A 27082-nucleotide genomic window follows, 5' to 3' on the forward strand; every position below is an offset into this window, starting at 1 on the left:
AGAGCCCAGAGGACTGGAATAGAGACCTATGGGATGATGATAATATTGGGGGGGACATTGGAACCCTAAATTCTGCTGAGATTTTACCAGATAAGCCTGCAATGGCCTACCCTGTGGAGACTATGCCTTGGCCACCTTGTTTCACCAAGCTTCCAGCCTGCCCCAGGAAGTCTGGGCCTCCTCCCAGCCCTGAGGTGGATACCAGCAAATCAGGTCTCATGGCAACTTGATGGCCCATGGTTAAGCATTCAGTCTCCACTAAGGCCCAGTAGCAGGCCAAAACCTTTCTCAAAAGGGGAGTAGTTATCTGCAGAGGATGGCAGGGTTTGCTGTAAAATCCTCCAGGATGCACTGCCCAGCCTCTGGCCTGCCCCTGGTAGTCTGGACCTCCTCCCAGCCCAAGGCAGGTACAAGCTAAACTCCAGCAGGCAGTGCCAAGCCTCCAGTCTACCCTGAGGAATCTGCCTTCCAACCCCTGCCTGAAGATATTATGCCTGTCTTGCCAGGAGAAAATATAAAGGATGCCCTGAGGTCAGTCACTTCTGAGGCATTTCTAATCCTTCTCCTTACCCATCCCCTACACCCCTCTTGTCTTCAAGACCTATTGCTAAACTAAAATCACAAGCCCCCAAAGGTGAAATATGAAGTGTGACCCATGAGGAAGTAGGGTATTCTCTGAAAGAACAGCATGAGTTTTCCAACTTACATAGACAGATATCAGGAAAATATGTCTAGGAATGGATACTGAGAGTATGGGATAATGGTGGAAGAAATATTAAGTTGGATCAGGCTGAATTTATTGATATGGGCCCACTAAGCAGAAATTCTGGATTCAACACTGCAGCTTGAGGGGTTAGGAAGGGCTCTAACAGTTTGTTTGGGTGGCTGATTGAAACTTGGGCCAAAAGATGGCCTAACATGTCTGAGGTTGAGATGCCCTATTTGCCCTGGTACACAGTAGAAGAGGGAATTCAAAGTCTTAGGGAGACTGGAATCCTAGAACGGATTTACCATTTGAGAGCTGCCCACCCACCCAGGAATGTCCAGAGGACACATCTTTAACCAGGACTGAGAGGAATAAATTTGTAAGACAGACTCCATTTTCCCTGAAGAGCTCTGTGTTTGCACTTCTCTGCAATCCAGATATTACTGTAGGAAGGGCTGTTATGGAATTAGAGTCCTTAAACATTACTGGGATGATTGGATGTCGGTCTGGTAAAAGTCAAATGTCAGCAGTTAATCGCCAAAGTCAAGGTGGGCGAGGCTACTGCAATGAAAGGCAGACTCAGAAGGGCCTCAAAATAGTTGCATAGTTATGGCATTGACTCACATACATCATGGGGTACCTAGAAGTGAAATAGATGGGCAATCTACTAAATTTTCTTCTGGATCTGCATAAACAGAAGAGTTCTCGGTTGAGTGAACAAAACCCTAACTCAAATTACAGACACAGAGAATCACAGCCCCTTAAGCAATTCCCAGACTTGAGACAGGTTACAGACCCAGCGCTCCTTGAATGAGCAGGAGGCCAGGTGTCCCTGGGGAAGGATCTTGTTAAACTGCCCAAAATTTATACTGTTAATTTTCCTCCCAACTTTCCCCAAGGAGACCTATAGTCTTTTACCAGAGTAACTGTGCATTGGGGAAAAGGAAATGATCAGACATTTCAGGGATTATTAGACACCGGCTCAGAAGTGACATCAATTCCAGGAGACCCAAAATGTTACTGTGGTCCTGACTAGGACTTATGAAAGTCAGACAACTGATGGAGTTTTAGCTCAGTTCTGTCTCACAGTGTGTCTAGTGAGTCCAGGACCCATTCTGTGGTTATTTCCCTAGTTCCAGGATGCATAATTGGCATAGACATACTCAGTAACTGGCAGAATCCCCACACTGGATCCCTGACTTGTGGAGAGAGGGCTATTATGGTTGGAAAGGCCAAGTGGAAGCCACTAGAAGTGCCCCTACCTAACAATATAGGAAATCAAAAGCAATACCAGATTCCTGGAGGAATTTCAGAGATTAGTGCCACCATCAAGGATTTGAAGGATGCAGGGTGGTGATCCACCACATCCCCATTCAACTCTCCTATTTGGCCTGTGCAGAAAACAGATGGATCTTGGAGGATGACAGTAGATTACCATAAACTTAACCAGGTGGTGACTCCAATTGCAGCTGCTGTCCCAGATATGGTAGCATTGCTTGAGCAAATCAACATGTCCCCTGGTCCCTGGTATGCAGCTGTTCATCTGGCAAATCCTTTTTACTCAATTGCCGTCAGGAAGGACGACCAGAAACAGTTTACTTTCAGCTGGCAAGGCCGGCAGTATACCTTCACTGTCCTGCCTCAGGGGTATATCAACTCTCCAACACTAGGTCATAATATTGTCCACAGGGACCTTGATTGTCTCTCCTTCCCACAAGACATCACACTTGTCCATTATATTGATGATATTGTTGATAGGACCTAGTGAGCAAGAAGTAGCAAAGACTTTAAAGTTATTTGTAAGACATTTGTGTGAGAGAGGATGGTAGATAAATCAAATTAAAATACAGGGTCCTTCCACCTCAGTGAAATTTCTAGGTGTCCAGTGGTGTGGGGCATTTCGATATATCACTTCTAAAGTGAAGGATAAACTGTTGCATCTGGCCCCTCCTATGACCAAAAAGGAGGCACAATGCTTTGTTGGTCTCTGGATTTTGGAGACAACACACTCCTCATTTGGGTGTACTACTCCAGCCCAATTACTGAGTGACCAGAAAAGCTGCTAGTTTTGATTGGGGACCAGAACAAGAGGAGGATCGGAGACAGGTCCAGGCTGCTGTGCAAGCAGATCCAATGGTGCTGGAAGTTTCAGTGGCAAATAGAGATCCTGTCTGGAGCCTTTGGCAGGCCCCTATCAGAGAATCACAACGCAGACCTTTAGGATTTTACAGCAAGCCCTGCCATCCTCTGCAGATTAACTACTTCCCTTTTGAGAATGGTTTTGGCCTGCTACTGGGCCTTAGTAGAGACTGAATGCTTAACCATGGGCCATCACGTTACCATGAGACCTGATTTGCCTATCATGAGCTGGTTATTGTCTGACCCACCAAACCATAAAGTTGGGTGTGCACAGCAGCACTCCATAATAAAGAGATAGGGCTCGAGTGGGTCCTGAAGGCACAAGTAAGTGACACGAGGAAGTAGCCCAAATGCCCATCGCCACTACCCCTGCCATGTTACCTTCTCTTTCCCAGCCCACAGCTTTGGCCTTGTGGGGAGTCCCTCACAATCAGTTGACTGAGGGTGAGGGTTTACAGATGGTTCTGCACGATATGCAGGGGTCACCTGAAAGCGGACAGCTGCAGCACTGCAGCCCATTTCTGGGATATCCCTGAAGGATAGTGGTGAGGGCAAGTCCTCCCAGTGTGCAGAACTTCGAGCAGTACACCTGGTTGTTCATTTTGCTTGTAAGAAGATACAGACAGAGGTGCATTTGCACACTTACTCATGGGCTGTTGCCAATGGTTTGGCTGGATGGTCAGGGACTTGGAAGGAACATAGTTGGAAAATTGATGACAAAGAGGTTTGGGGAAGAGGTGTGTGGTTAGAGCTTTCTGAGTGGGCAAATAACATGAAAATATTTGTGGCCCACATGAATTCTCACCAGGGTGACTTCAGTGGAGATAGATTTTAATAAACAAGTGGATAAGATGACCTGCTCTGTGGCTAATGCTTAGCCTCTTTCCCCAGTCACTCCTATCATTGCCCAGTGGGCTTATGAACAAAGTGGCCATGGAGGTAGGGATGGAGGTTATGCATGGGCTCAGAAACATGGACTTCCCCTCACCAAGGCTGACTTGGCTGCAGCCACTGCTGAGTGCCCAATCTGCCAGCAGCAGAGACCCATGCTCAGCCCCCAATATGGCACCATTCCTCAAGGTGACCAGCCTGCTACCTGGTGGCAGGTTGACTACATTGGACCACTCACATCATGGAAGGTGCAGCAATTTGTTTCAAGTGGAATAGACATATACTCTGGATATGGGTTTGCATTTCCTGCATGCAATGCTTCTTCTAAAACTACCATCCATGGGCTTACCGAATGTCTTATCTACTGCCATGGCATTCCACACAGCATTGCTTCTGATTAAGGAACCCATTTCGCAGCAAATGATGTGCAGGAATGGGCAGATGGTCATGGAATTCACTGGTCTTACCATGTTCCGCATCACACTGAAGCAGCTGGATTGATAGAACAGTGGAATGACCTTTTGAAGACTCAATTATGGCGCCAACTAGGTGGCCAAACCTTGCAGGACAGGGGCAATGTTCTCCAGAAGATTGTGTATGCTCTAAATTAGCATCCACTCAATGATACTGTTTCCGCCATAGCCAGGATTCATGGGTCCAGGAATCAAGGGGTGGAAATGGGAGTGGCACCACTCACTATTACCCCTACTGACCCACTAGGAAAAGTTTTGGTTCTTGTCCCTGCAACCTCAAACCCTGCTGTTCTACAGGTTTTGGTCCCAAAGGAGGAGTGCTGCCAGTAGGGAACACAATGATTCCATTGAACTGGAATTTAAGACAGCCCCCTGGCCACTTTGCGTTCCTCTTACCTCTGAATCCACAGGCAAAGAAGGGAATTACTGTACTGGTCGGGGTGATTGACCAGAATATCAAGGGAAAATAGGACTGCATCTACATAATGGGGGTAAAGAAGAGTTTGCCCGGAATACAGGAGATCTTCTAGGGCATCTCCTAGTACTGCCATGTCCTACGATTAAAGTCAATGGAAAGTTGCAACAACCCAATTCAAGCAGGACTAACAATGGCCCAGAATTTTCAGGAATGAAAGTTTGGGTCACCCCACCAGGTAAAGAACCATGGCCAGCTGAAGTGCTTGCTAAGGGTAATGGGAACATGGAATGGGTAGTGGAAGAAGGTAGTTATAAAAATTAACTTCAACCATGTGACCAGTTACAGCAATGAGGACTGCAATGGCCATGAATTTTTCTGCGTCATTTTGTTATGAGTATGATTGTATATGTACACAAACGAACTTCTTAGTTTTCTTCCTCAAACTTTTCCATTATTATATGATAAGTTGTACCAGTTTCATGTCATAATGTTTGAGGATGTCAAATCTAAGAGTGAATATTACTTAAGAACTTGCACCCTATTCTGTAGGGAATTAATGTTTTACTGATTATATGCAAGAGAGATGAACATTGTTAGGTGGAAATATATATATATATATATATATAAACACATGTCTGTTTGTTATTGTTTTACTTAGAGACTTAGTATTGTTTAAAGTAATATGTATGGTTGCTGAGTTGACAAGGGGTGGACTGTGATGGTTAGACTAACATGTCAATTCGGCCAGGTAATTGTGCCCAGTTGTTTGGTCAAGCAAGCACTGGGCTAATTGTAACACAAGAACATTTTTGGACTCTAGTCACCAGAGACTTTACTGCATAGATAGCTGATTACAATTATATCAGTCAGGGAGATTGCCATCAGCAATGAGTGATACTTTTTCTGATCAGTTGAATGCCTTAAAAGGGGAGGTGATTTCAACATTCAGAGAGAATTTCCCAGCTCGTCCTTGGACTGCCAACGTTTCCCGGAAAGTCGTCAAAGACCTTCACTGGAATTTCACTGGAGCCCCTGGTTGCACCTTGCCTGCGGAACCTGGACTTGTGCATCCCCATGGTCACATGAGAGACTTATAAAATCTCTCACTACTGCCAGATATCTCCTGTTGATTCTGTTTTCACTAGAGAACCCTGACTAATACAATATCTAATTAAATATTGTCTTCTCTAAAATACATACTTACCCATTGTAAGTAAATTCATGTATCTGCCAACTTCACTGCCACACTTCTAGTGTGGTGAATTCTGAGGATTACACATAAAATTACGTAGGATTTTAGTATGACTTTTTCATGTCTTTATAAAAGTTAGGGCACTATAACTTCTTTGTAAAAAGAATCCTACGTGTAGGTAGGTTATATCACATAAGAATTTCATTTCAGGTGAGTGAAAGAGAGTTGTGAAAAATATTTGTTATAAACAGGGGATGTTGGGTCTGGTTGGTTTGGGAGTTACTGATCAAGCAACAAAACCTGTGGGAAAAATAGTTGCTCTCTGGCTCCCTGAAAAAGCTTGCAAAGGCCTAAGGGTCCTTTAAGAGGGAGACAGGCACATTGGAAGGACTAATCAACTTGTGGGGGTCGGGTTCTAATGGGGACTAAACCCAGGGCAAGGGCATCCAAGACAGAAGGCTGGGGCTGGAGTCTTCTGGAACTCACCCTGGATGTGGAGGCATTTGGCTACCAGTTCTGGGGTGCCCAGTGGTTCAGGCTCAGGAGGGACTGTGCTAGGTGCTGGGTGCTCTCACACCCATCTGCAATTCTCACAGCTGTCCTATGATTGATGTTATCAGCCCTCATTTCACAAATGACAAAGCAAAGGCTTGGACAGAATAACTTGCTCGAGGGTAAAGGAAGGCCTGCCAGCCTGCCTTTCAAACTGAATCTTTCAATTGACAAAGGGAGTTGGTATTTACTTGTTTTTTCATAACCAGACATGTTCTGTTTTTGATGCTTTGCTAAGTGACCTTGCAGCCTAAATAAGAACAGCAGGCTTCTTTGGGAGAGTGGGGCTTCCTTGGGAAATAACTCCTGATCCTCTGAGGGGTTGGCCAGTCTGACTTCTGATTGAATTGGCATCTTGGACATGCACTTGGGCAAGGCCAGGGGAACTGGTCAAGCCATTATAGTTCAGTGACTCACTGTACTTTCCTGCTCATTCCAATGTGGCAATTCTGGGCACTTGCTTTTTTGTTGTGGGTGTTCCCACGTCTGCTTGCCGCTTGGCTCTCCTGCCCCTACTGGCAGCTCTGGCGTGAACCTCCAAGTGTGTTGCTCGGCCTTGGGCCTTCTAGGCTCTCTGGGGCTCCCCAGGGGCTTTCCTGTGAGCGACTCCTCTCGAGGAGGGGCTAACTACAACCCCCTAAGATCTGCTCACAGCCTTGTCCTGAGGTGAGTGTGCACAGAGGCCCCCGGTGGATGGAGGTGGGGGTCAGCACGGAGGTGGGGAGGTCTCCGAGACAGGAATAGGGGCATGGGGAGTGTGCTCCTGCTTTTTAGAGAGCGGGTGTAGACCACATTTTGAGTATTAAATCTGTAGACAACCCCATCTGTGCCTCCCACCATGTAGCCAAGTTTCTCCTTCATGGAAATTCTGTTATTTGGGGGAGGAAGAGTAGTTGGGATATGTCCCCTCCATAGCCAACGTTTCTTCCTTTTTTGTATCCATCAACTAAAATCCTTTTACTTATATCCCCTTTGCCCCCATCCTTTCTCTATCGCCCTGCTCCAAGCCCCCAACAATATGGCTAGGGCAGGGAAAACTGACAGTCAGTGGGGATTAGCTCATCTTGTAGTGTGATTCCCTGGGAAAGCTGACGTTTCCTTCCTTAATCCTCACGTGTCCTTTGTCTCTGGCTGCTTCTAACAGATATTCTCTTGTAATCCCTGATACTATTCTTCAGTCAGGGGTGGGGTGGGGTCAGAGCACAGGGGGACCTGAAGCAGCTCCCCACTCCAGTTTCATAGATGCACAGAGCTGCGAGGCCAGTCCCAGGTTCTCATCTGGAACTGCCAGGAGTAGCATTGCTTCGGGGCCTCGTAACAATTCTGTGATTTATACCACATGCCATTGATTGTACATGTTAGATGGATGGTTTATGAATGTGGTTCAATAACATTGATTTAAAAGCTCATTGCACAGTAATGCTAGGAGATTTCGCCCCTTGTCCTCTGGCCCAACCCGACAGCCCTGGCGCCTGCTGAGTCACTAGGATGCGCCTGTTGGCGAGCTCCTGGAAAACTGAAAGGGTCTTCACCTCTCTGACTCAGGGAAAAACAAATGGTTGAAGCATTGTCTGGGAAAGCTCTTCACTGGAGGGCTCAGTGCAGACACAAATGAGAAAACCCTTGAGGCAGTATTTAGCACATAGAGATGAATATGGAAGTACTCATGATGAAAGACCAGTACTCTTGATGAAAAACCATGAAACCAACAAATCAAGAGGTTTTGCTTTTGTCACCTTTGAAAGCCTGGCAGATGCCAGAGACAGGAATGGGAAGTCCTTAGATGGAAAAGACATCAAGGTAGAATAAGCCACTACAGCATCATCTGAAAGTGGTAAATATGGACCGCCTCCACTGCCAAGAAGCAGAGGCCTTCCCAGAGGTCTTAGGGGCAGAAGAGAAGGAAGTGGAAGAACTACGGGACCTCCCTCATGTGAGGGTACATGGATGGTGTTGGATATTCCATGAATTTTAGCATGAGTTCTTCCAGGGCACCTCTTCCAGTAAAAAGAAGACCACCACCGAATGGGGTGCCTCCTCCTAAAAGATCTGCCCCTTCAGGACCAGTTCGCAGCAGCAGTGGAATGGTGGGGGGTGGGGAAAGCGCCTGTATCAAGTGGAATAGACAGTTATGGAGGTCCACCATGAAGCGGAGGCCTGTGCTCTCGTAGAAATGTTTATTTGCCCCCAAGAGATGACGGATATTCTACTAAAGATCATTATTCAAGCAGCAATTACCCAAGGTCTCGTAATACAAGGAATCATGTACCACTACCAAGAGATTATCCATACTGTGATTATGGTCTCTCCAGTGATGACTGTCCTTCAAGTGACTATAGTGATGGAGATGGCTATGGTTGTGATCGAGACTATTCGGATCATCTGAGTGGAGGGTCCTACAGAGATTCATATAAGAATTATGGTAACTCACCTAGTGCTCCACACGAGGGCCCTGCCATCTTTTGGTGGAAGCAGTTGCTATGAGGATTACAGCAGCTCATGTGATGGATATGGTGGAAATCAAGACAGTTAAGCAGCCAAAGTGATCTCTACTCAAGTGGTCGTGATCACGTTGGCAGACAGGAAAGAGGGCTCCTTGCTTCTACAGAAAGTATCCTCCTCCACGTGATTTCTACAGTAGTTCAAGCTGCGGAGCACCAAGAGGTGGTGGCTATGGAGGAAGCTGATCTGACAGAAGTGAAGGAAAAAGCAGATACTAAAAAAAACCAAAACTATGGGCTTAACCCTCTGTTTCAAAGAAACAAACAGTGTCATAACTAATAAGAGAGAAAAATTTGCAACCTTTTAAAAATTTCCTATGTTCCCCTCCATAATTTTTATGATCTTGTGAAGAAAAGTAAAACATGTTTAATTTTATTTGATTTACGACATTGCTTTCAACAATGACTTGTGTACTAGTGTTGTAACTTTCCAAGTAAAAATGTCCCTAAAGGTCACTTCCTATCTGATTTTCCCCAGTAAATGCAGCAAGCAATCCTGAGAACTTCCATAAATATCTCGCCATCTAAAATGGAGAGATGGGGAAACGGACTTGGCTCAGTGGTTAGGGCGTCCGTCTACCACATGGGAGGTCCGCGGTTCAAACCCCGGGCCTCCTTGACCCGTGTGGAGCTGGCCCATGCGCAGTGCTGATGCGCGCAAGGAGTGCCCGCCACGCAGGGGTGTCCCCCGTGTAGGGGAGCCCCACACGCAAGGAGTGCGCCGTGCAAGGAGTGCACCCCGTAGGGAAAGCCGCCCAGCGCGAAAGAAAGTGCAGCCTGCCCAGGAATGGTGCTGCCCACACTTCCCGTGCTGCTGACGACAACAGAAGCGGACAAAGAAACAAGACGCAGCAAAAAGACACAGACAACAGACAACCGGGGGAGGGGAGGGAATTAAATAAATAAAAATAAATCTTTAAAAATAAAATAAAATAAAATGGAGAGATGAATCTTTCTGCCTAGACAGTCTAGATATTAGAGGATGGTCGGGGTAATGCTACTTTTAGGATTTCAGGATGTCTTCAAACTGAAATCTCTATGTTCTCAGTTTGAAAAACTGAGATCAGATGCTTATGCAAGGAAAGTATTATTCACCCAGTACACCCAAAAAAACAAATGGATAATGCTGGCCATATTTTGTCTTTCTGATATTTCTTTAGGAATCTGCAAGAACCTCCTTTTTCTCTCTCCCCCAATAAGACCACTTAAGTGTATGTTAAACAATTAAAGAATACGAAATAAAAAGTTTGGCCAAAAATTTTTTTTTGATTAAAAAAAAAGTAGGTGTGGGGAGCAAAGAAAGAGCAAGATTCATAAGGTTTTGGTATTGCCTGAAGAGGGCCTTTGTTTTCTAAGTACTATGTTTTCTCTTCAATAAAGAGTAGCTCATCTTAAAAAAAAATACTGTGTATAGGTAAGTATCTTCTAATTTATCACTGTTTGCTATTTTTAAAAAATCCACCCTTTGCCTTTTTATCTTATCAAAGATCACTGATCATAGATACCTGTCACTATGCTGCCTTTCATTTCCATTAAATTAGTTTCATGGCAATCTGAGCAAGTAATGGAAAATGCTTTTGAGATTTGATGTCTTCAACTGGAAATGAAGGGTGACCTAGGTGATCCTGGTGATCCATGTTGTCACCCGAATATTAGATAATTCTCAACATTGATCACGAAAGTACAGTACTGGTAGCATTTTTGTCCAATACCCTTTGTCTCTGGTCTCCATTTGGGAGGTGGAGTGGGGTTGCGGGTAAGAGGGGCACAAGGATGGTAATTCTATTTAAGGGAGCTTTCATGATTTTCTTCCGGCACCACAGACCTCAACGGTAAAAAAAGAAATCTCTAACCCAGGAAAGAGACAAGGGGTAAATCACGGAGTTACCTAATAAACCCGAAAGGCCACCTCTAGAGGGTCGTTTTTGGGGCCAGTTTGTACTGTGTTTTGCAAGCAGACTCTCTCGGGATCTCCAAGTGACCGAAATGTGACCAGAAAATTGTTTTTTTAAAAAGGTTGCCAAAAACTGTTGACCTCCTAGGGCAGAGAACGGCCGCGGCTTTGACTTTGGCAGGAGGGACCGGGTGCGCGCCCAGCCTGACCAGCAGGAAGCGCGCACGCGCCGCGGGGCTTTGGAGGGAAGGAGGGAGGCTTGGCGCCCGGGTCGAGGCGTGCGCGCGGCCAGCGGCGGGGCCGCGCACGCCGGGACTCGGGGGCGGGGAGGCCGGCCGGCACCGCCCGAGCCATTTCCGGGCCGGGAGGGGCGGGGCCGGCGGTGGCCATATCTTCAATCTCCGCGTCCCGGAGGCCGGAGCGTGGAGGCTCGCGAATCAGCCGCCGGGTGAGGAAGAGCCCGGCGCGCTGCGCGGTGTCCGGGGAGCGGAGCGGGGGCGCTGGCTCCGGGCTGAGCAGGAGGAGGGGCGGGGGATAGGATCTGGACTCAGTGGAGGGGGGTGGGTCCTGCCCGGGTAGGGAGGGAAAGTCCGTCCAGGGGAGGAGGGTCTGGGACCCGCTGGAGAGGAACCCGCACCGGGAGGCGCTGGGGGCCCGGACCACGTCCGAGAGCGGCTGGAGCGCGGGCGCCCGGGCCGAGAAGGAGCTGGAACACTCCAGACGGGGCGGGGGTGGGCTTGGGGGCGGCCGGGATTTGCGGATCCTTCAGACGCGGGGCGAGGAGTATCGGGAGGGAGGGATGAGGTCGAGAGCGAGGTCAGCTGGTTAGTGAAGGGCGGCCGGTGGAAGCTGGGGTTCCGGACGGGCTGCTTTCAGCCGGGTTGGGTTGAATCCCCGGGCTGCAGGACCTTGCCCTGCCGTCTACCTGCGTTGAGTGCTATTAGGAGGCTGGGTCTGGGTTCGTTTGGTTGTGTGTGGGAGGGAAACACAATTGCCACAGGACCCTGATTGGCTGATTTGGGGAGCTAGGGGTGGAACGTGATGTCTGGGAGTGAAATCTGAGCTCTCAAAAGAGGTAGACACCATTGCTTGACTGCTTGGGCATATCCCAGCAGGCAGATGCTATGATTTTAAAGCCTTGGAAGTAAATAAAGCTGGTTCCCTTTTACAGACAGAAGGCGCTGGAAGGACGGTAGGAAGAGGAAGATGCCTAGCGCGGACCTTCTGATGTTGGTGAGGCTTTCCCAGACACCCTCGTTGTTACCAGGCACTTGTTTTAGTCTAAAGAATCTGAGCGTCTACACTTTATCTGTAATGTTTGCTGTGGAGCAGCTGAACCTTTACGGCACATTTTGGTTTGGGTTTAATGATCAGGATAGACAAATGACCGAATTAAATATACGAATATGTGTAAAATTTGAAAATTCTTGAAGAATCTTTTTCAAAATTCTAGCAATTGGTTTTAACTTCTCCCTTCCCATATTATCAGAGGAGATTTTTAAAACTTTATTATTACACTTTATCAGTCTGTCATAGTTTATACGTGTTTCTCAGACTAAAGTTAGGACCCCCTGAAAGGCAGCTAGGTCTTATTTGTCTAGAGATGAGTAAACACCTATCATAGTGCTCTGTATATAATAAGAAGTGTGTAACAAATGCCTGTTGTAGTCAACTAATCTGAATTTAAGTGGTTTTTTTGTTGTTGTTGGAATGGGAAATATGGCTGCTTTGGTAAGCGCTCTATTTCCTGACATCTTTCCTTGCTGTTTTTCTTTCCTTTTTTTTTTTTTTTTTTTTTTAACCCAGCAGGGAGAATGGTATTGTAAAATGAGTGTTTCCCAAAATGACTATTTTTGGGACAAAAAAGAAGCTTTTTAGTGTGAGAGTTATGGGGAACCCATTGCTTTCAAATAGTGGTATAGAAAAAGTGTAAGGGCTTGGCTTTTGTTTAATACGTCATTTCTCTTTGTGCAAAGTCAGTGATTTAAAACAATTCTTTATCCTCTCTTTCTCGCCCTATTTCAGAGTTGCTTGTTGTCACTGGGAAGCTGGTAAAAACTAATAGTGCAGTTTTCTTATACTTGGTGCTGATTTCCTCTAGTGACAAAACTTGTAAGGTTGTGGTGAGGGGTGAAGAAGAGGAAACTAAGTTGTGATTAGTTCTGATTGGAGGCAGGGAGCAAGAATCATTTTAGCATGTCCGTGAGAGATGTAGTTAAATCCAAATGAAGAGTTCACCTCCAATAGTTTCTTGCCCCAGATTTCATGGATTTTCAAAAGTAATGACTAACTTTACGTAATATTACATTCTTATTACAAGAACAGTATGTGTTTATAATAGGGAAATTGGAAACTGAAAACAAGCAAAAAGAAGCTTTTCCTTCCCTTCCCCTCCCTCCCATAATTCCCTCACAAAGAGATAACCACTGTTAGTAACTTGGAGGGTTAAAAGGTGACTTGTAACAATTGGTAATTCCTGTTTTCCCTCTTAGAGGTGGATATGTTTATGTAAATTGTAGATAACTATGTAAATCTCTGCCCACAGGGATGTTCTTGTTATTTCTTGGGCTTCTGTGTTTAAGTCTGAGCAGTGATTACTTTTACTCAGAACATTAACTTTGGAATCAGTTTTGTTTTGAAGTAATTCATTAACCTTTCTGTCTTTCACTTCCTCACCTGATAATCAAGGATGCATAAGGGTGTTGCTTTTGTTTTTGTTGCTGTCAAGAACTAATTCATACGGATACACCAGCCCTGAGAATTGTCCCTGAGAATTGTCACTTCCTGAGGACAGCATACATGTTGCATGAAGTGCTTTTGCTGGAAAAGTTGCCATCACTTCCTTGAACTGTACTGTGCTATTTGAGGCTAAATGGTAAAGAACGAATGACCAGGGCTGACTTTTCGACGTGCCGCTATACCATCATGATCTGAGTTCAAGGTCTTTCGCTAGGTCCTTTATAGGACATGCCCTCCACCTGAGAAGAAAAGAACCAAATGAATGAAAAAATAACCTCAATGCCGGCAGTATTTCATAGACTCAGAATTAGAAACAGTCTTAGGCAGAGTGGTGTAGCTCTGGGTTCAATATCTGGTATCTCCTGAGAGAGAGAGAGAGAGAGAGAGAGAGAGAGCATCTTAGAAGTCATTTGATGCAATTTCTTGTATTGTGCATGGATCATTTTTAGAGTATCTCTGATAAATGGATATCCAGCCATCTATCCTTTCTGCTGGGGGAATAAAATGAGCAAAAACTAGGAAACAATGTGAAATAGATTCAGAAATAATATGTATCTGATAGCTAAAATTTATTGAGCATGTATTACATGTTAGTGCAGAAATAGATATGCTACATACTCATTTGATTTCCACAAAAACCTTTTGAAGAATTTGCTGGTGTCCTCCTTTTACACGTGAAAAATCAGACTTGCAGCTGGTAAATGACTTGCTTGTCTCAGGTACCACAATCATTAAGTGGTGGAGCCAGGTTTAACCCAGTTAGTCTGACTTCTAATCTCTCAATTCTTTTCTACTGTGTGATGCTGCCTCCTGGCCAAGTTCACTGTCAGGGACAGAAGGTGCTGACCATTGTGGCTGATGGGGGATGAGTTTACATAGAGCAGAAAGGCTGTTGAGAGCTCTGCCCTCTAGGGGACATTTTGAGAATGTATGTGTGTCTTGTCTGAAAATACATGTTTTATTATAAAATATTCTTGTTTTATTTTCCTTTACATTACAGTTAGGGTGTTATATTAAAAATTTTTAGTTTGTTCCTATAGGTATATTATTATCTTTGAATTTCATTTCAGAATAATTAAGGGGCATTACAAGTATTACAAAATATTTGTTATAAAAAGGGGGCATTGGGTTTGATGGGATTGAAACCCTCGTGTGATATAAAACTGAAGATTGGCTGGAATCCATATATGACAAACCTTGAACTCCAGCCTAAGGAGCTGTCAGCCCTCAGTCTCTTCCCTCCTTAATTTTACCCTCATTTGATTTCAGTGCTTTACCTGACTTTTTTCCATTTTCTCATATATAACATGTCATGGACTGTAATACTTTCCACCCACGTCTCAGAGAGAATAAAATGAGCGAGTGCATTCACCTACTGAGAGTTGTGATACTTTCAGAGGGAATTTGAGTCAGACAGTTTTGTAGCAACCTTTCTCCACTTGGGCGCCATCCTTTTTATCCACGTACTTCAAGGAGTGGCATCACTTTGCAAGTTGCCGAATACTGGTAGCTTTTAAGTTAGAAAATACTTCCTAAAACCAGGTCTACTTCTTAGGTGGTCGTTCTCTTTTCCCTCCCAAAGAAGCTAACTGGTATTCCTAGGTGAGTCAAATCATGTGCCTCCTTGGTGGTACTGGGTAGGGTTTGAGTGATACTTTTTATCTAGGGCAGTGGTTCTCAACCAGCGTGATTTTAACCCCAGGGACATTTGGCAGTCCTGGAGATGTTTATGGTTATCAAAGCTAGAGTGCGTGTGCCTGCATGTGCTACTGGCATCTGGTGGGTCAGGCCAGGGATGGTCCTAAACATCTGACAATGCACACAGCCTTCCACACCTAAGGTTTATCTGGCTTAAAATGTCCATAGTTCTGAAGTTGGGAAACCCTGGTCTGTTTCTTAACATAGATAACTGGGTGTCTTTGTTGCCAGTGAGTTCAAAGGGCCTGAGGAAGAAGTCTTCTCTTGGCATTTAATGGGTATGGGGTATGTTATCTTGTTATTTGGGGTGGTTTTGCCTGTGGTCAGGCCCCACTGCTTTGCAGTATGTATTGGAGAATACAGCATGAACTTCTGTAGCAGAGTAAAATTCTGAAGAAATGCTTGCCTTTGCAACATTTCTGCAGCACTCTTTTCTTGATTTAGAAAGAGCAAGCCTCTCAGCTTTGTTTTTTTGGGGGGGTTCCAAAATCGAATCTCTCCAAGCCTGAGAGTTTTATCTTTGACCCTTGAATCTTTTTCAGGTACAACTTCTGAGTCTTAAATGAGATTTCATTGCTAAGCTGAAAAATTGGCACTGAAAGCTCATTTCTCTTCTTTGCATCTTGTGTCTTGTTGGTACGAGTAGCTAGAGATAGGGACAGTTCATTGGGATTGACAGGTTGGGATATTTAAAAATTTGTTGACACATGAGTGTTTGATGTAGGATGAGCACAGTACTTGTCATTGTGCCACTCTTTTAATGAAGCAGAACTGTAATAACAAATATAATTTCTCCAGCCTTTGGGCGAAGGGAAAGGGGAGTTATAAATAGATAAACCCCAAATGCCAGTATTTGGCTTAACTTTGTAATCTATGTGTTAGAAGTTTTTAGTAACGTTTACCTTCTTAATTAGGCTTTGCCCAACCTAAAATAACATACAGTTTGTATACATGGGCACAATTGCGAATCAGCATGGGATTAAGAATTTTCCACAGGGAATTGGACTGTAGATGAATCAGTCAATATGTGTAAACATACAGAACCCAATTATTGAGAGAGGAACCAGGGGGAGATTGGAGCCATCTGAGAAGATGGAAGTATGTGAAGGTTGAAAGTAGCTTGCTGGATGTATCTCGTGGCACATGCCAGCAGTGTGATTGAGGAGATGGAGGGATAGTCACAGAGGCTATGCAGAGTTAAGGTAAACCAGGGAGAGAGAAAACAGTGCAGGGCTAGCAACAGCTGTCATGACTCCTAGGTCTGCAGGGACAGGGAGGGAACCCTGGAGGGAGCTGTAGCTGCAGGAGATGGTGCCTTGTAGGAAGGCAGCCACTGCCAGCCAGTGGCCCAGCAGGAAGGGAATTGAGGACAAAAAATAAATACCTCGGACTCTTTCTTCTCCTGCCCTCTGATGTACTGGAGCCTCCCACTTGTGAACCCCAAGTAGAAACCAGAGGATAAGGGAATCTGCTTGATCTAATTTGTAGAGGGCGGCCTTGTGGGACATGTGGCTGAGGTGGTGAAGGTCCGATCGTGGATCTGGAAGAGCAAAGGGAGGATACCCGGCATGCTGAAGTAATAAGAATTAGGGTGAGTTAGTTTTGAAAGGCACAAGCGGGGCGCTAACAGTTGAGCAAGTCTCACAGAGTAGGTAGGATATGGATTGCTATAGAGGAGTGTTCTCACTGATGGGAACAGAAGGACTGATTCAGAGGCAGTGTTCCCATACTTTGGCAAGTCCAGAGAGCTTTTGTTCCAGGAGTAGCCTTAGAATCTTAATTGCCTAAAGGGCCTTTGGAAAACCTGTAGCCTCGTTTCCCCTGCTGGGTAGGAATCCCTTCCATAATACGCTGCCTGTAGAAGGTGTGGAATTCTTTCTCAGAAAATTGCTCCCATTGTTAGAAAGTTTTTCGTTTGACCAAATCACTGAATGCTTCAGTTAGAATTAGGTTTGGCAATATGTAACAGAAAATTCTTAAGTAATAGGGATTTTACAAAGATAGAACTATATCTCTCTAAAGTAAGTGAAATCGGGAAGTAGATGTGGATCAAACATTTGGGCGCCTGCCTGGCACATGGCAGGGCCTGGTTTCAGTTTCCAGTCCTCCTAGAGAAGATGAGCAAGCTGACCTGACGGGCTTGCATGGCGAGCTGACTCAACAAGGGGACAGAAAGAGGAAACATAATGAGAGTCACAACAAAGGAGGGAGCAGAGGTGGCTCAAGTGATTGTGTGCCTCTCTCCCACATAGGAGGTCCTGGGTTCAGTTCCCAGTGCCTCCTGAAGAGAAGACGAGCAGACACAGAGAGTACAGAACCAATGGACACACAGAGCAGACAGCAAATGCAAACAACGAAGTGCAGGGGTGGGGTGGGGGTGGGGCAGAAATAAAAAAAATATCTTAAAAAAAAAGTAAGTGAAATCTGGAGGTGTAGATGGTTCCTGGCTGGTGTGGCAACTCCCAGGTCTTAACTCCCAGGCCACTCTCTTGCAGTTGCCCCTTAGTGCTGCCCCACTTGGCCAGCATAGCTGCTTGGGCTCCAGCTGTCATGTTCACGTTTCATTCAGCAGAAAGAGGAAAGGGAGGAAGACTTGCCTCTCTTTTTAATTAAAAATGTTTTTGCATGAAATCTATTAGAGAAGAGTTTGTAAAGCTCTCATCGAAATTTTAAAGAATAATAAAAAACAACTGCATCTCTACCACCCAGCTTAAGAAATGAAACATTTACCCCCAATCCCGTGTGCCTCATCCTCTCATATCCCCTTCCCTCCTACCTAGGGATAACCACTATTCTGGCTTTTAGAATAACTATTCCTAGCATTAAAAAAAAAAATAGTGTTCCTTCTACTTATGTTTCCCTAAGTTTAGTTGGCTTGTTTTTGAACTTAGTATACATGGCCTTATGTATATTTTTTGGTGATTTTCCTATGTTCAATATTTGTGATTCATCCATGTTATATATATCTTAGTTCATTCATATTCATAGCTGTATAGTATTTCGATGTATGACTAAACCACAAATTATGTATCCATTTAACTGATGGTAGACATTTGGGTTGTTTCTACTTTTTTTTTAGTATGAATTTTTGAAAAAGTATATTTTTAATTTATTTTTAAAAGATATGTAGATCACACAGAATGTTACATTAAAAAATACAGGGAGTTCCCATATGCCCCACTCCCCACACCCCCCACTTTTCCCACATCAGCAACGTCTTTCATTAATGTGGCACATTCATTGCGTTTGAGGAATACAATTTGGAGCACTGCTGCACAGTATGGATTATAGTTTACATTGTAGTTTATACCCTCTCCCAGTCCATTCAGTGGGTTATGGCAGGATATGTAATGTCCTGCATCTTCCCTGCATATCATTCAGGGCAACTCCAAGTCCTGAAAATGCCCCATATCACACCTCTTCTCTCTCCCTGCCCTCAGCAACTCCCATGGTTGTTTCTACTTTGGGGCTGTTTTGAACATTATCAACTTTCTGTCTATGACACGTGATCACAAGTGCAAGAGTTTTTCTAGGATTTATACTCAGGAGAGGAATTGCTGGATTGTAAAGGACAGACATCTGACTTTACTAGGTAATATCAAACTTTTCTGAAGAGCGTGATTAAATTTTTACTCTCATCAGCAGTATGTGTTCTTTCCTACACAGCTTGGCAGACTTGGTATTTATAAGACTTGTACATTTTTTGTCACTCTATGTAAATGTAAATATTATAGTTTCAATATGCACTTCCCTGATTACTAATCAGGTTAAGTCTCTTTAAATGTTTATCGATCATTTGGATTTCCAGTTTTACGAGTGCAGCTTTATGTTTTGACTTGTCAATTGTCTTGTTTCTGTTGAATCTTAATAGGTACATACAGACTTAAAATCTTACCCTGTAAGTTGATTTTTAAAAAGTCTAATAATGCTTTTTGCCTTAACAGAAGAGAGCTACATTAGTCTTTTTTTTTTTTATTTTTTTAAAGATTTATTTATTTATTTAATTCCCCCCCCTCCCCTGGTTGTCTGTTCTTGGTGTCTATTTGCTGCGTCTTGTTTCTTTGTCAGCTTCTGCTGTCGTCAGCGGCACGGGAAGTGTGGGCGGCGCCATTCCTGGGCAGGCTGCTCTCTCTTTTCACGCTGGGCGGCTTTCCTCACGGGCGCACTCCTTGCGCGTGGGGCTCCCCCACGCGGGGGACACCCCTGCGTGGCACGGCACTCCTTGCGCGCATCAGCGCTGCGCATGGCCAGCTCCACACGGGTCAAGGAGGCCCGGGGTTTGAACCGCGGACCTCCCATGTGGTAGACGGACGCCCTAACCACTGGGCCAAAGTCCGTTTCCCTAGTCTTTTGTTAAGGCAAATCTTAAATACTTGCTGAATGAATGATTTGCCTGTAGACAGAAACTGCAGAATAGTCCTCTTAGCCCATAAATTTTGGCACGCTGTCATTTACGAGTGGCACTAGCCCATGAAGTGAGTAAATTACTGTTGAATTAAAATAAGTATAGGTTTTTCTTTTTTGAGATATAACTTTCATACAGTAAAGGGTAAACATCTTTATTGTCTAAGTCAGTGAGTGTTTATGTATGCATACACTGTAACTACCACTTAGATCAAGATAAAAGCAATTTCCAGCACTGGACAGCTTCATGTCATTTTCCCAGTTGTTACCTACCAGAAGTAATCTTCTGCCCTCCATAGATTAGTTTTACTGATTTTTCAACTTCTTACAAATGGCATCATACAGTATATTCTCTTTTGGCATCTTTGTTCAACATTTTATCTCTGAGATTCAGCCATCTTGCCATACAGCATTAGTTTTTTTTTCCTATCTCATTCTGTGCTTTATTACAATGTATGAAAATATTGCTATTTATTCTTTCTACAGCTGAAGATTTGTTTCTAGCTTTTGGTTATTATAAATGATGTTGCTATATTCTGGACATATCTTTTTGTGAACATAAATGAAATTGCTGGGTATAAAGTATATACTGCCAAACAGGTTTCCAAAATGATTGTACCAATTTACCTTCCTATAGGATTTTCTTAATACAGAACTTTTGGATTTAGCTTTGGGTCACATACCTTAAATTTCTATAACTTGCATACTAAACATTGGAGATAGCGTTGAGAATTGTTTCCTTTCACATTTTACAATGTGAGATGTCTTTCCTTTTCTGTAATTTCCCTGCAGGGTAGAAACCTACTGTGTTCTTATGTCTCTAGTCTTTACATTTTCACAAACATTTGGTGGGTACAAAGCAACCTTGATTCTTTGAGTATTAAAAGGACCCTGTTGAGGGCATTAATTCCAAGGCTAAAATCATAATCCTCTGGAACTCTTGGAATAAAAATGTCTGTTGTGGTATATTTATACTTAGTGTTGGGGGCACCATGCTCTTTGGAAGCTTTTTCTTGAAGTATTTAAATTCACTCTTTTGAAATGCATTTTGGCAGATGGTTCTGCAAAGGAATATCGTTCACTCCTATGTTGACTTCTAGTCTCTGTGGTGCCAGGTCTTTGAGACCGTTGAGCCCAGTAGAAAATTCTGTTTTCAGACTATCATAGGAGGGTATCTAGGGCAAATATAAGACTACCATGGTGGACCAGCTTGACTAGTTGTATTGCAGCCAGGGCAGAGAAAGTCTAGGATTATATTTACCCAGCCCTTTGATAAACTTAAGATTCACTTGGTTTCTCAGTTAATAGTAGTCTATCTGGATTGCTGAAATAAGGTTTATGATCTGTAAACATATGTAGGTAAGGGACTTGATCCTCTTTTATTGTTAGGTAAAAGGGCACTTGGAACTTTCTGGTAGAATAAATAATGAAAGGCTAAGAGTTGACGTAATGTCTCTATTACAGAACTGTGGAGCAACTCATGATTAAGGTGTATTTTACTTCCACCATTATAAGAAAGTGCAGCTCACTATAAAGGTGCATTTTATTACCACCATTTACAAGAAAGTGCAACCCACTAGTAAAGTGCATTTTACTATCACTATTTACGAGAAAGTGCAACATAGACCTGGGACTCAAATTGCTTAAAGCTTCTCCCAGCTCCACCTTTGGGACTTTGCTTGGAACTTTCCTTTCGCAGATGATCAAAATCAAGTTGCTGAAAGTCACCCAGCTTCTAAGTGAGAGCTAAAATGAGGGTCGAAGCTTTTGAGTACTAGTCCAGACATTCCACTGCACCGTAACTAGCTTTCTGAAGAACACTGTTAGCATGGCTTTTAAAGAGGTCCACCAAGAATAGAGATGAGGCGTCTGTTTAGGAGAATACTCAGAGGTAATTCTGCTTTTCAGCTGACCTGGGTATTTGCAGTAGTATGTGCTTATGAGTGGCTGAAGAAAAGAAGGTGTTTTTTAAAAAAAGTTTCATCATTTTAGCAGGCAGTAATTCTGTTTATAGACCCTTTCAAAAATTTTGCCTGTCGACAATAACCAGCTTTTTTGCCTGGCTTATATATAATTGCTCTACAAATTTCCAAGTTATTCTTAGAAACTTATGATTTGGGAATCTCTCTAGATTTACTCTCTTTTTGGAATTGTAAAGTTTCTTTCTGTCTTTGGTGGCTCATAAAATTTTTTCACAATCCCTTCCCCCCCTTTTTTTGTAGTAAAACCTGTGAATCCAAAGAACCATAGGTGGTTGGTGTTACTTTAGAGAATATTTGGTGAGCATAAATGGAATTGCTGGGTCATAAAGCTTTTGTTTGCATACAGTGGTACAGCTCAGTGGATTTTAGTATATTCACAGAGTTGTGCAGTCATCACCACAGTAAGTTTTAGAACATTTTCAAAAGAAACCCGTACTTATTAGTAGTCACTTCTCATTTCCGCTCAACCCCCAGGTCCTAAACTGGGCTGTGGCTGGGATGGAGGGAGGGGTGTGCCAGCCCAGCTTCCAGGCAACCACTAATCTGCTTTTGTCTCTGTAGATTTGGCTAGTCAGGACATTTCATATAAACAGAATCATACAATCTGTGGTTGCCTTTCATTTTAACGTTTTCAGGTTTTATCCATGTCATAACATGTATCAGTACTTCATTCTTATTGCAGTCATAAGACTTTTTCTAGAGAATTTTAAGTAATGGATATATCCAATAGTATTTGTTTTGTGCTCACCTTGAGGGGACAGAGGTGCCTTGGGCTTACTCTATGTATAACAGGACAGTTTTTAATACTAAGGCTATATCTGTGATTCATTTTGGAGCCAGGGTTATTAGCCTGTCCCATATGACCCCAGTGACTTCAGAATGTTCTGAACTCTTTGTCATTATTTGCAAGATTTTATGTTTGCAAGCATTTGGAGGGTGGGTGTTGAGGGGTTGGTGCCGAGCAGATCTCTAGCTTTTTTAGAAGACAATTTTCAAAGAATGGTAAAGTGGTGATTCTTATATAGGTATGAAATGAACACATGTAAAAGATTTTATTTTACTCATAATGAAGAATGCAGGCAGATATAACTTGTTTAAAGCTGAAGTTCAAAGACAGGCACATTTTTAGATCAGGAATACTGAAATGACTTTTGCAGATGCAGGCAGAACTGGTTTCTTTCATAGTCGGGGAGGGAAATCTATTGATTATCTACTGGACATGGCAGAATTTACATGTTTATAGATGAAATTTATTTTGCATTGCTCTCTGTTTATATATATTATCTATAACTTTCAGATTTGTAAAATAGCTTCCATAGAATCAGAGTCAGGTAAGTTGGAGGGGTGTCCTAGAAAATGCATAATTTCTATTGGAAGCACATGTTTTCCTGTTCTTTGAACAGATTATAAAAAGAGACTGAAATTCCTCCAAATTTTAATTTTTAATTTGGATTTCATCAACTGCTTACTTCAGTTTTAAAAAGTAGCTTCATGGTGACTGGATTTTTTTTTTTTTTTTTTTTATTGACTTTGTAATAATATTACATCAAAAATATATATGTGAGGTCCCATTCAACCCCGCTCCCCCACCCCCCCCTCTCCCCCCCCAACAACACTCGTTCCCATCATCATGACACATCCATTGGATTTGGTAAGTACATCTTTGGGCACCTCTGCACCTCATAGTCAATGGTCCACATCATGGCCCATACTCTCCTCCATTCCATCCAGTGGGCCCTGTGAGGATTTACAATGTCCGGTGATTGCCTCTGAAGCACCATCCAGGGCAGCTCCATGTCCCAAAGACACCTCCACCTCTCATCTCTTCCTGCCTTTCCCCATACCCATCGTCCACCATGTCCACTTTTCTCAATCCAATACCACCTCTTCTATGTGGACATTGGATTGGTTGTGTCCATTGCACCTCTATGTCAAGAGGAGGCTCACATTCTACATGGATGCTGGATGCAATCCTCCCATTTTCAGTTGTAATCACTCTAGGCTCCATGGTGTGGTGATTGTCCTTCTTCAACTCCATCTTAGCTGAGTGTGGTAAGTCCAATAAATCAGATTGTAGGTGCTGGAGTCTGTTGAGGTTCAGGACCTGGCTATCACATTGTCAGTCCAGAGATTCAAATCCCCTAAATATATCTTAAATCCCAACGTTAACTGCACCTCCAGCACATTAGCATGAAGTGACTGGATTTTGAAGGCAGACTTTCAAAAGGGTGTTTATTTATATAGGTTGAAGGTAATTAGAGACCCTGGGATAAGTTCTATGTTTTATTCTTTTGAATAGGATTACATGTTAGACATTTCCAGAGAAAGACTTTGTAACTTCCTTAGGTTACGCTTCTCAGCAAATATCCAATATTTATTTTCTCTGATAGCAGCATGACTTGCAGGAAGGGGGTCTTTACAAATGATTATAAATTTGGAAAGTCTAGATATCTTAACTGGGTGACAAATGTAGATCATCCTCTTAGTGATGGAAGTGTGGGAAGGGAGGGAGAGAACTTCTTGGTCCACCGCGGTGTACTTGAGGAAGAGAAACTTCTTTCTGTGTGAAGCCTGTGGGATCTTGCTAGTTATTCAAGGAATTCTCCTTTCAGTGTTCAAGGGTACTGGTTAATGCCAACACTCTTCCTTTGTGCTTTCAAAGGGAGCCTCTGTGTACCCTCACAGGAGGCCATCTGGCTAGGGCAGGGGTTCTCTGGGATTGGGTGACACACTTGGCATCCTGCCACCTGCAAGTTTGCGAGTCCTGAGTCCTTTTTCACCCACATCTTTACTACTTGCCTCAGGCTAAGAGTATATACATTTACCAACAAAACCGTCTTTGTTCTCACCCCTACATCCCTCAGTCTGTTCCTCTGCTTATGGAACTTAGTTTTATGCATTGTTGTCTTCTCCACCAGTTTCAGCTTCCCATGGCACTTTGCTTGATAGATTTCAGAAGGCAGTGCTCATAATCATTAGTTGAAAGAATCAGCATCTGTTTTCACTTGATAACCTTGTCCTAACCACAAGTAAATAGAGTAAAACGTCCATCTGGCAGTGTTGAGGGCCATAAGCTATTTTTTAAAAAAATGTAATTCTGAATTTAATTTTTTAAAAAATATATTTTTATTGCAGAAGTTGTGAATTTACAAAACAGTCATGCACATGTGTGGAATTCCTATACAACACCTCTTCACCAAACACACCACACTGTTATGGAACATTTGTTACAGATTATGAGACAGTATCATCAGACTATTACGACTAACTATGGTCTATAGTGTACATTTGGCATTTTTTTTCCATACCTCCCTATTAGTAACCCAGTACATCTTTGGCATTGATGCAAGAATATTACAGTATTACTATTAACTGTAGTCCATAGGTTACATTAATTGTATTTTTCCCATGCTTCTCCAAAGTCCCACCACCCTTCAAAAGTAACGTACCACTGTTCTAGTTCACTGAAGGACACTCTTGCATTTGTACTATTAACCACAATTCTCATCCACCTCTGGGCTCACTGTGATATTTAGTCCCTAGATTATTCTCTAGCTTTCTCTCAATTGACATTTATATCCCTTGACTATCCTTTTCATCCACAATCCCATTTATAAACCAGCTGCTACTCATGGTAATGTGTTACCATCAACTCTATCCATTTCCACACTTTTACGGTCAGGTTAATTAAAACTTCTACATACATTAAGCATCAGTACTCCTTTACAACCCTCCTCTTATCTCCTAATAACGTATTCTCTAGGTTTTAACACCATGCATTTATTCTTCATATTTAGTTCATATTAATGAGACCATGCAATACGTGTCCTTTTGTGTCTGGCTTATTTCACTTAGCATAATGTCTTCAAGATTCATCCATGTTTTATATGTGTAACAATTTCTTTTTTTCTTAGTGCAGCTTAGTATTCCATCGTATGTATATACCACATTTTGTTTATCCATTTATTCATTGGTTGATGGACACTTGGGTTCTTTCCATCGTTTGGCGATGGTGAATAACGTAGGGCCATCAGCTTTTATAAGCTTAGAAGCTTTTGATTCTCCAGTAGTACACCCCTAGTGACTGGGCCGCATTGCATGTCTGTCTCCTTTGTGAGGCCAGGACTGCTTTGTGTTGCAGTGATGGTAAGGTGCTCTGCTATACTCCAGGGCTAAATAAAGAGCAGTTAAGAGTCCAGAAGTGTCTGTGGAGTAACACTGAGCTTGATCTGACATTGACTAGATATGGAAGGGAAAATATGGCAAGTTAACATTTTTGAGATGGACTTTGCTGATACTGGATCTCTTTACTCACATAGCAGAATTTTGAGGAAGTATATGGTTTGCTCTTTATCTCCAAAGAAATGATGACTCAGTCTCTTTAAGGATTTCTGTATCATGATCACTAGCAGTTGCTCTAGAAGTTGCTGGGAATGTTTGTCTGATTTTGTTGCTCAATTCTTACTTCTTCTTTAATGACCCAAGGGAATTTTCCCTTTGGGCTTGTGCTCTGTTTTTGCTGATAAATGGTAATGCCTTTTGAGGCTCTGAAAACAGTAGTGTTTTCTTACCCTTTTACTTTGCACTTTCAAGTTCTGCAGAATGTGATATGAAAGAGGGTCAGATTCAGTTAGCTTTGTTTTCTGTGTTGTTAGGGCAGAAATAGAGTAAGAATAAATACATGACCTTTTTGGGTCTCTTTTTAACTTTACTCCTTAACCTGAGTCTCAGGCCTTAGGTTACCATTTGATCTTAAGACATTTAAGGCAGTAGGTGAACCAGGTTAAACAGATTTTCTTTTCAGTCCTGTGTTAAAGCTTAAATTTGCGACTCCTTTGGGAAAACTTGGGTTTGGAATTGTGTAGTTGTATTAGAGGTGAAGAATGTGCAAGGAAGGAAAGCAAATCCTTTCTTCTCTGCAGGATTGCTAGATGGGAGATTCTGATTTTTTGTATCTGTCCAAAGAATCATTGTTAACCAGGAACAATTGGGGAATAATTAGTTGACTTGTGTCAGTGTCCTGTATTGGCTTGGCTGGGCACTAACTTTAATACTTCCTAGGAAATCTTGGTGGATGTCTCTTTCCCCCTTTCTGAGAAATGGAGAGCCATTAAGTTTGATGATTACATCTCCATAATATGTCAAGCCCAAGTATTGGGTGATTCTTTCATTTTTAAAAAAAGGATAGGGAGAGAAGAGGGCCCATTATAGTATAGAGAAACGGTTCTTAACTTCTTAAAGCAGGTATAATATTGAATATTCTTATTACTAAGGCTTATCAGTTGTTTTCCCCTTTAAGATAATTTTCTTAAAATCTTCTTTTTTTTTTTTTTTAGTATATCCCATTTCGGTCTTCTTTGTTGGTATTTTCTGGGTTTTTATCCTCTTTTGGATGGGCCATCATTTCCTGTTTCTTTGTTTGCCTTGTACTCCTGTGTTGCACACTGTACGTTTTAATATTTTAAAATGTTAACTCTGGGATTTGTTCTCTGA

The 27082-nt window shown here is 43.0% G+C and overlaps 1 protein-coding gene and 1 pseudogene across 1 annotated transcript in view; both read left to right on the top strand.

The window, feature by feature from the left end:
• Positions 1–5359: 5359 nt before the first annotated feature.
• Positions 5360–8904, top strand: LOC101413593 (uncharacterized; annotated as a pseudogene).
• Positions 8905–11078: 2174 nt separating this feature from the next.
• The window catches only part of SGPL1 (sphingosine-1-phosphate lyase 1), a 62853-nt gene continuing 46849 nt past the window's right edge, over positions 11079–27082 (top strand). Inside the window, exons 1-2 of the mRNA XM_004470567.3 lie at positions 11079–11214; positions 11938–11999. Of these exons, the coding sequence (XP_004470624.1) occupies positions 11973–11999 (27 nt within the window). The 5' untranslated portion in view covers positions 11079–11214; positions 11938–11972. The remainder of the gene's footprint in view (positions 11215–11937; positions 12000–27082) is intronic.

The sequence above is a fragment of the Dasypus novemcinctus genome, chromosome 6, assembly GCF_030445035.2.
Source record: "Dasypus novemcinctus isolate mDasNov1 chromosome 6, mDasNov1.1.hap2, whole genome shotgun sequence".
Lineage (NCBI taxonomy): Eukaryota > Metazoa > Chordata > Mammalia > Cingulata > Dasypodidae > Dasypus > Dasypus novemcinctus.